Source organism: Nannizzia gypsea, genomic scaffold (assembly GCF_000150975.2).
Source record: "Nannizzia gypsea CBS 118893 supercont1.3 genomic scaffold, whole genome shotgun sequence".
Taxonomy (NCBI): Eukaryota; Fungi; Ascomycota; class Eurotiomycetes; order Onygenales; family Arthrodermataceae; genus Nannizzia; species Nannizzia gypsea.
The window spans coordinates 1,138,314-1,147,811 of record NW_003345199.1 but is presented as its reverse complement, the minus strand read 5'-3'; the positions used below and the strand labels follow the sequence as shown (position 1 = coordinate 1,147,811).

The following is a 9,498-nucleotide window of genomic DNA, read 5'->3' as shown; positions in this document are numbered from 1 at the left end:
TCTTTTGGCAAGCATCTTGCAACACTCCAACTTAGGTCTTCCGCTCCCCTACCCGCTTTCCTTGCTTTCATTATGGGGGGGATCTATAATAGACTGCGGGACGGTGCGCAAAAAACTTCCCTTTCCATCTCCTGTTTTTTCGTTTTATCTCAGCCCCAACGTTTGTTAATTTCTTCATTGTTATGGTTTTGGGGAATGGGGCTTCTCATTCGGCTGGCATCTAAGGGTGTGAGCATTCGCATGGCCGTCGGTGGTAACGGCGCGGTGGAAATCTTGCGAGTTATTATTCGGAGTGTGTCACTCTTTTGCGAATTGATTAATTTACTCCTATTTAAATTATTTGCTTCTTTATCTTCTTTCGGTCGTATAACATCTACTTCTATACTGTGCGGAGTACTTTACAGACTACTAGGATGTAGAATACAATAACACAGGTTGAACAACAAAACAAACTCTCCCAAAGTCATTATTTTATTTTTATGCACAACTTTAAAGCTTAAAGCTAAACCTTAATAGCATGACTAATAACTTTAAACTGACCGCTCGCCGTTACTATTCTCCGTGATTCACGTGATACGTAAAGGAAAACGCCGTCATAGGGCAAAAGTGAGTTCTTCGAGTTGCAGGCTCGCTTTAATGACCTCTCTGCAGATAACCAACGGCCTGTGACAGCACTTTCAAGATATTAGCTGCAGTCATGGCCTCCTCCTCGTCGCAAGCAGTTGCGAAACGATCATCAGATACTCAACTGATGCCCCCTCCTCCGCCAGCCAAAAGAATAAAACGACCACCAGTAGCTCTGGACGAAGACGATTATACTGATGCCCTTTCTCATATTGTCGCCCGAGACTTCTTCCCTGGGCTGCTCGAAACCCAAGCTCAGCAAGATTACCTTGACGCCCTTGAGTCCAAGGATAAAGAATGGATTGCCACAGCGGGGAGGAGAATGGCTCAACTAATGACACCGGGTTCGCAGAGGAGATATGCTGGGACATCCATGACACCACATCGCGGAAGGACTCCCAGCTTGCCGAATACGGATACTCCCCACAGGACCCCGGCTATGGACAAGAACACGCCCAGAGGCTGGAAAGGAGATACACCGATGTCGTGTGCTACACCCGGCAGCATGGCATCGGTTGCGACAAGCTCAGCAGGACGCGAGATCTCATCGAAAATTCGAAACATGGGATTAGGGTCTTTTCAGCAGAAATATACCAGCGAAGACAACGAATCATTCAACAAATTACTCGATAAACAAAATGAGAAGAAGAGAGAGAAATACGCCTGGCTATGGAGTGGAAATACGATACCCTCTGGTAGGGAGCTAGTGCATAAAAAGCGGGAAGCTAAAAGGCTGGAAGCGCAGGCCGCGCCAGACGGAAGCAAGGAGAAACAACTTATGAAGCTATCAGACACCAAGACTACAGCGGATAACCGTCCGGCGAGACCAGATGGATGGAAATCGAAACCCGAGAATTCCTTGATGTTTGTTCCTTCATCGGTAGAAGACGACGTGGAAACAGTTCAGCAGAAGCAAGAAGCTACATCCCGAATGGGAGAGAAGCAAGTCCTCTATCACAACACCCGTCTAAGACCGCAGATGGAAAATAATGACGGGGAACAATACACAAGTGTTCCGCCATCACCTTCCTTATCTGCGGTTCGTGACGCAATCGCCGGAAAGCCTAGACCTACTGACTCGGAGCCAGGGTATACCGGCGGTGAAACTCCTCGTGTAAACGGGTACTCCTTTGTTGACGAAGACGAACCTGAACATGAGCCACGCTCTGCGCCACATGCTGACGAGGACGAGGAAGCATATCATCTCAAGCTCCTTGAAAGCCAAGCGTCTGACTCGACGCCGAACCCGTTCAAGCTCAAAGAGAGCGGCAAGCGAGAACTGCTGCTTCACCGTATGGTGGACCGAGTGGCGAAGAATAATAGAAGAGAAAAGGCGATCAAAGAGACAAAGACCCCTGTCCCAATGTTCCCAAGTAGCCCCATGATTGCCTTTGGGAAATCGGGCGATAGATCGTCAATTTCCAAAACTCCTCCGATGAGCCGAGCGGCCCTTACCCCTGCCGCCCAGAGGCTCTGGGCCCAAGTGGGCAATGGCACTCCCAAAAGAGCTGTGATATCAAATTCAACGAGCGGGAAGAATATGTGGACACCTACTCCCAAAAGGGCCAAGTAGTGGTGGACCGACTATCTCCATATCCCGACAGCGGACCCCTTGTAAATATTACGATTACTATAGATTCACGAACTTGCAAAGACGATTCCATTAGATACTTGGGCTTTCTATTACCTAAATTATTAAGTCATAGCCCTGTAGAATTCTCATACTACTGGGCAGCTAAATATATTACCAAACTCCTTGCACCTTGCTATCAAAGACTAAAACCCATGCCTCCCCAGAAAGCTCTCAAATTATTCCAAAGGACCTTGACCCCCGACCCCCGACCCTGTGCGGAGAATCTTTTCTCTCACATGAATCTATTTTTTTTTCCTTGGACGGTCGAGATGTCCTGGATCTCGTGGGGTATGAATGTATATATACTATATTGCAGCGCCGCAGGGAACAAGGCTGCGTAATTGGGACACAAAGACATGAAACTGGATCTGCCCTGTCCTGTGTATTGCAAATTCCCGAGATATGTATGCTTCTTCCGTCCTGGGGGTCATAACGCAACAATACATGAACGATTCTTCGTGTTGTCCTTAATTATGAGCATTGACCTGCAGTTTCCTGCCAGACCGCCCTTAATCTATTTTCAGTGCATGATTTGAATATAGACCAGACATCGATCTTAAGGCCAAATTGAGAGTTGTTTCATATTTAAGAGCGTACGATAGCTGTTCACCTCGCTTGGCTTTGTTTTGAAACAAGGGTGGCGATTGTCCGATCACTTTCCGCTCTAGTCGGTTGTTTCAGATCAGTCCCAGTGCAAAAATCCCCAGACAAGCCCCCAAAATACGAGTGTAAAGGAAAAGATAAACTTCATTCCATCCATGGACTTCCAGCCCGAATTCAAAAAGTATGCGGCCCCAAGATAGCTGCAGGTAATGTCTCCATTGGCACTTCGTTGCCCATAGGAGTAGTTCAGCCATTGGCCTGTGGGGCATCCGAATCCAAATGACGCAGGACAGCTTCGAACTAATGAATGACATAAGTCCTGGCAGGGAAGAACCTCTTTATAAGGCCCTGGTTTTATTTTGCTGTCGATAAGCGGGTTTCGAGAAGAGTTGGTTAATACATTCAGTCGGCCTGAGTAGTCGTCTGGTAGCACAGTGCCGTTGAGAAACTGTTGGCCAGTATTTCTTGGACGAAGAAATGGAAGGTCGCTGGAAAAGTCTTGACATCTGGGTATAGTGACGGCGCAAAGCCATTGTTTGTAGGCACCTGCGCACTGAGTGCAGTTCGTTGCAAGAGAGTACTGCTCGGTTGCAGGAGCATTGCAGGATACTTGCTGAAGAGAATAGCTGAAATTTTGGAATAACTGCTTGGCTTGTGTGTCATAAATTTCGCTGAGTTGAGTAACGCTGAGGTCAGGGCTCGATGGGACTGCATAGGCAACTTCTGAGCAGAACTTCAGATTATATATTATAGCGCAATTGTTTTCTTTCCAAATCACAGGTTAGCTAAAAGTAACTTGGTCGCTCAATGGGGTTGGCCTCTAGCCTACCTGTTTTTGTTGTGAAATTCATTGCTTTCCACACCTTTCCTCCACCTCCAACCACTTTGTTCCCGTAGTTAGTTGAATTTCCTTCCATGGCCAAAAATCCATAGTAAACAGAGCTGCGATTGAGTCCCTGAGCATAGATCTGCTGCTTGGGTTTATGGTCCATACCACGAGCAGTCATACCAACATCCAAGCTTTTCTGCTTTTTGCTTATTTGTGCATTATTTTGCAGACCACAAAATGAATGTTGAAGGCCCAAAATGGCTGAATCATTCATATTATGTGCAAATAGCGTAAAAGGAGGTGGATCGAGGGCAAGCCACTGTTTATATATTTCAGACTCTGGTGGTTCACGTGTCGTATCATTTGTTTGGAGAAGAGCAGCATCACTATCCCCATCAACAAAGTAGAGAAAAGAAGTCCTATTCTCAAGTCCATGGAACGGAGCGTCAATGGAGGCTGCTATTTCGTAATTATATATCCCTGAGTACCGGGTGCTGCTTGGAGCGGAAACGGCAATGTATACGTCTCCGTCTGTGTTAGGATTTACAGCAACATAGCCTCCGTCAAAGGGTTTGTGTGTAACAGCAGAGTTGTCCTTGTACTGTGGACCAGGTCTGTCAAACGTCTTGCTCGTAGACACGTACAGTTCCAACTGAGGGGGCCCGGCATCTTTAGCGGCACGGGTGGCATTAAGTGCTGGTTGAAGGCAAGTGTTGGCAGTGATATATACGGAAACAGAACGACGAGATAATTTTGTATCCCTGCTGCCCAATTCGAGTTTATTATCCGTATCATCTGAGTCCTCGGAATCTCCCGAGTTGTTATTTGGAGTTGTCGTACCTCCACTCAGGATAACGCTTATATCGGACGGCAAGCCCGGTGTAGGCGGAGATTTGGGACCATGTACTGCCTCCTTGGGAAATACCCAATACTGTGTTTCTCCAATCTTTATGTTCTTCAACTTGGCAACATTGTTTGCTAGAGCCTCTGTTCCAGGTGCCGCCCTACGCTCAATATCAACACCATCTTCAGCGTCAAGTCGTTGTACGGAAATTTGCTCATGGGTATCTATAAGTATTAAATCCGGGGGGCCATGTCTTTCTAATATTAGAGCATCGACGTCGGTTGCGTATGCAAGGTGTGGGTTGGAGAGGGCAAAGTAGAGTATTATAAGGAGGATGGTGGCAGCGAGGGAGGCGGCGAAGCGGGATTGGAGAGGAGTGAGCTTCGGCCAAGGCATCGGCACGCCGGTATGAACGTATCGCTAAACGAGTGGGTAAAAGGGAGCAGGCGGTTCCTTCGAATGTGGTTATCCGTCTATAGGCACCGAATTATCAGGAAAACAAGGCGAAAGTGACCATCGATGCTGCAGAATAATCCAGGAGAGTGTAAACAGTTGAAGAATACTGAAAGCGCGAGATCTTCTCCTGACGGGTTTTCATTATATCATCGTCTCTCTAGTCATTGTCCTTGCTCAAGACCGATGCAAACTGTCCAACGTCTTTCCTGCTGTGCTTAAAGACGTTGCCAGGATAACTGGATAAGGAACCGCGGGATTATGTAATCTTCAACCACTAGAAAACCTTGTGATATAAAAAAAGGCTGGAGACGAGAATCATGAGGAACCGTAGAGTATGTACGGATTAATGGTAATATTACAGTGATAGAAACTTTTAAGGAACTAGAGAAAGATTAACACAACGCCAAAATCTCCTTGAGTTATCGAAAATCCAAAGTAAAAACAATTACAACCAAATATCAACAAGAAACTGCAAGTATCAACAAAAAAAGAGGGGGTTAACACAGAACTGGACCAAAGCAGCAATAGAATCAATATTAATTTTCTGTATTTGCAGGCATGCCCGCTGATATTGTATTGGCGTGCGTCCAGGCGGCCGTCAAGAGGAAAGAAGCGAAGGGCCGTAAATTCAACAACGGCACACACTCAATTGTGCATTTATTTACACCAGCTTATATCGGCGAGCAAAAGTCAAGCTGACGATGGATATGAGAACAATGATCCCGACGATACCAAAGAACCAGTGGAGATTATCATCGTTCTGGCCGGGGACATGCACGTTCATGCCGAAAAGACCGCAGATTAAGTTCATTGGAACAAGGATACTGGCCAAGAAAGTAATCTTGCTGAGCACCTCGTTGACCCTGTTGCCCACCATGATATTTGTGACGTTGACCTGGGCCAGGTAGTTGCCATGAGAACGGCTGAGCATCTTTTCAAAGTGGCCCAAATTAGACATCATGGTGACAACGTGATCTTGGATATCGCCAAGGTAAAGTCCGATATCGCCGCGAGGTGTGACAGAGTATTGCTCGTTGCAACGCTTGGCGAAACCTTTGATAACGTCTGCTTTGCCACCAAGAAGGCGCATAAGACTCATGACTTTCTTGCGCAGACCGCCAATCTTTGGGAGGAAAAGATTGAAATCCTCAATTCGGGCGACGTAGACGTCATCTTCAATAGCTTCGGATTCAGCCTCGATTTCACGGATGACCGGGCCAAAGCTATCAACAATATCATCACTGTTTGTGTAATTGTTAGTTAGATGAATTTAAAGAGTAGACAGAGAAAATCACCAGAACTTACATCATGGCATAGCAAATCCAATCACTGCTGAGAGAGACATATTCACGCAGTTTGCCAATGCGCTTCCTCACGTTCGCCGCATGAGGGTTATCAGTAAAGCTAAAAGAAATAACGCCCTCCCGGAACACCACCATGTATAAATTAACAGGCTCTAAATAGTCTTCACTGGTCTTATCCACCTGGTAAAACGTCCGGAAACAAACAAAGTAATATTGACGGAACAGCTCGACTTTTTCACGGGCTTCCTGGGTCATTATATCCTCTGCAGTCAGGGGATGAATAGAGAAAGCTCGAGAAATGGCACCCATCTCGTCACTGGTCGGGTTGACAACATCAAGCCACCAAACACCTCCCTCGAGGCCAAGCTGGAAAAGATCCCGGAAAGAATCGCCTGGAAGGACAAGATCTCCAATTGAAGCAGCGTGGACTGTGCTTTCAAACTCAGAGGAAAAGAAGCTGAAGCGCTGTGGGCCGTTAGTATTCTTCATAGCCTCAAGGCCGGCCTTTTCGTCGTCTGGTTCGTCCGAGCCGGAATCCTTGGCACTATCTACGGGTAGGTGAATGGTGTTGTTTGACTTCTCAGGGGCACAAGGTGTCATTACAATGTCAGGGACATCGACATTGCTGTTCCCCTTCCGGATGCCCGTGAAGTTGAGAGTTTGCCTGCTCTGAGCGCTGATGCTATGCTTGCGTTGAGCTGCGTGCTGCACTGAAAGATTACCTGCCTTAGCCTTGCTAAGGGCAACGAACTCCTCAAGCTCCTCATAATCGATTATTGGCGAGCGACCTGTATCTTCGAACGGTGGGGGTGGGAAGCATACGTCTGCCTCCTCCGTTGGGTTGACGCGGATATCCACGCTGCCGGGATGAACCACGCTGGCATTGCTAAAGGCTGGCTTGTGGTGATGAGAGGTAGCAGATATGGTGCGATGAAGGTTGAGTTCCCGCTCTCCAGGCATTTGGCTCTCCATTGTGTTTGCCCGTTGCACGTCGACGAGGCTCAGCAAAGGCCTCCGACCGAGTTTGGGGGAGAGTTGAGACAGAGGTGTGCGAAGATGTCACTGAAGGCCTGCGGACATCATTGGGCTAAGACGGGCTCCCATTGGTTCACAGAAACCCTCCTAACTCCAAACCTGTCTAGGTTTTCATCCTCGTCATCATCGATAACTGCATGCTCAAAATCTATGCATATCGGGGCTCTTTCTTGGATTGTGTTGCCGCTGACCGGCAGGAGATCGGGCCGGTCACGAGTTTCAAGAGAGCCCCGTGCAGCGGGATTCTCCATGATATCCGCTCTAGGAAGACTTTCGGCCTGGAACCGGTGGTCGTCCAACTCTGGGGCGGGTGTGCGGAATCTGGTCTCACCCTTGTCCGACTTTGGTGAATCACTCATTGTGTCCTTGTCCTTTTTTATCTTTATTTTTGGGTTTTGTTATAGATCGTTGTTCTGGAACCCCTTCCCCTTTTTGTGTGTTTATTCTTGTTCTCAACGTTGCCCAATTGCAGGAAGAATATTACAGGGTATGCGTTGCCTTTGTAATCCTAGCGTGGTAGAGTGAACGCGCGCAGGGTAGCGCTCACTTTGCGGTCTTGAACGACAATGTGAGATTTTTGATAAGCTTAAACCAAATGAAGCAACCCCTTTCTCTCCAGCGAGAAAACGGCCACTCTTGTTCAGTTGGATAGTCCGGTCCAGCCTAGCCCTCGAGAAAGGGCTGGCTGCGCGTGATCAACGTGTATTGCTTCGCGTATTGCCATATATTTGCGGGAGTCAAGTTATGGAGGTCGAATGTCTCCCCCGACGAAGACCCGGAACTTGGGGCCCAAGAGAGGGTGGAGGAAGGAGTTCTGAGTGTAGTTAAGCCCCGCCAACTTGCCGGAATATTCAGAATGGGAGCGTCGAGGCTCCAGAGTCACTGCGTAGGAGCGGGACGGCGGGAAGAGCGTGCGTCTGGCTGCTGGTCTCCCTACCGCTGTCACTCACTGTCCCGATGAACACAGTAGAGAAAGAGTCGAACAACGCCCCTCGACGGCGATCACTAGCTTCTGTCCGCGAAATCCGCTAACTGAAGCTATCCTGTCTCGCTGCGACGGTGACAGGCTTACTTCCGAAGTTGGGTTGGTTCTGAGGCGGTGGCTGTTGGTTATTGTTGTTGTTGGTCGTGGTGGTGCTAGCGGTGGTTGAGGTGGTGTTGCTGCAAGTTCTGCACTTGTGGCGGTCGGCAAAAAAAGGTGAAAAGGAACGAGTGAGAGAAAAAATAAAAATACAAAGCACGGCAGCTTACTTAATCACAAAGTCGCTGAGTCATCGTAGCCCTACAGCAAAAAAAGACAACTGCTAAGCCTAAAAGGGGATAGCGTCACTCGGCGTTGTTGACAATTTCCGCCACTAAAAAGCAAGATAAAAAAAGGCCGAAGACGACGACGACGACGACGACGACGACGGGACAAGCTGAGATGACCGGATGATAGGGGATTCTATAATGGCGTCGAGAGGGTGCTGGTCGCCAGCAGAGAAAAAGAGATATGGGAATGCTTATTCTTCCGTATGGATGCTACGGGGAAGACTGACGAGTGTACTCCGTTAGGAGATCCCGGCCTGGCCTCTCAGCCCTTGGCGCCTGGTTGTCACTGATGTGGCTGATGAAATATCAAGCTAAGACAGGAGACTTCAACCCTGGTGACCACCTTTTCTTTTCGCTTGCATATCCCTCTTCTCGTCTTCTCGTACATGCTTATTCCGATTTGATAGCCGAGTCCCTTTGTGGCCTGTTTTCCAAGTTGATAATCGGCGTGCTACCCCTTTGGTGACGAGCTGCATGTCAGCCGTACAGCATGAAACGCCTGCGAGTCTGCACTCTGTATCCCCATCAGTCACCGCCAAGTTGCGACCCAAGGCGTCTTCGCCGAACCTGGTCTCAATCTCGGCTCTACTCCGCTCCATGACTTTGTTTTTGGTGTTTATTCATCGGCCCTTTAGGCGTCGTTGTGGAACGACTTCGAGAGCAACGACCAAAAGCAAAGGTGTCATGCATCCGTTTAACCAGTCGGCTGTTGTGCAGCATGGCCTGTAGTGTGCTCGAGTCGTACGGAGAAGGGCCAGAGGCCTCGACGGCTCCAACGGAGTCTGCATTTGTGTTTAATAATAATAACGCAAACATTCGACGTTTAAAATGACCAACGCCCATCAAGACAATTGATATG

The 9,498-nt window shown here is 48.1% G+C and overlaps 3 protein-coding genes across 3 annotated transcripts; 1 reads left to right on the top strand and 2 right to left on the bottom strand.

Moving 5' to 3' along the window:
• Positions 1–697: 697 nt before the first annotated feature.
• On the top strand, positions 698–2,197 carry MGYG_03852 (hypothetical protein; the record flags this gene model as incomplete). Its single annotated transcript, XM_003173628.1, has 1 exon — positions 698–2,197. One exon carries the CDS (start codon positions 698–700, stop codon positions 2,195–2,197), a length of 1,500 nt encoding a protein of 499 aa, XP_003173676.1.
• Positions 2,198–2,939: 742 nt separating this feature from the next.
• On the bottom strand, positions 2,940–4,929 carry MGYG_03851 (calcium influx-promoting protein ehs1; the record flags this gene model as incomplete). The annotated part of the gene is made up of 2 exons (XM_003173627.1): positions 2,940–3,625; positions 3,690–4,929. The coding sequence occupies 2 exons, from the start codon at positions 4,927–4,929 to the stop codon at positions 2,940–2,942; spliced, it is 1,926 nt and encodes a 641-aa protein (XP_003173675.1).
• A 721-nt stretch (positions 4,930–5,650) lies between these two features.
• Positions 5,651–7,687, bottom strand: MGYG_03850 (magnesium transporter ALR1; the record flags this gene model as incomplete). Its single annotated transcript, XM_003173626.1, has 3 exons — positions 5,651–6,230; positions 6,295–7,305; positions 7,428–7,687. The coding sequence occupies 3 exons, from the start codon at positions 7,685–7,687 to the stop codon at positions 5,651–5,653; spliced, it is 1,851 nt and encodes a 616-aa protein (XP_003173674.1).
• Positions 7,688–9,498: the final 1,811 nt, after the last annotated feature.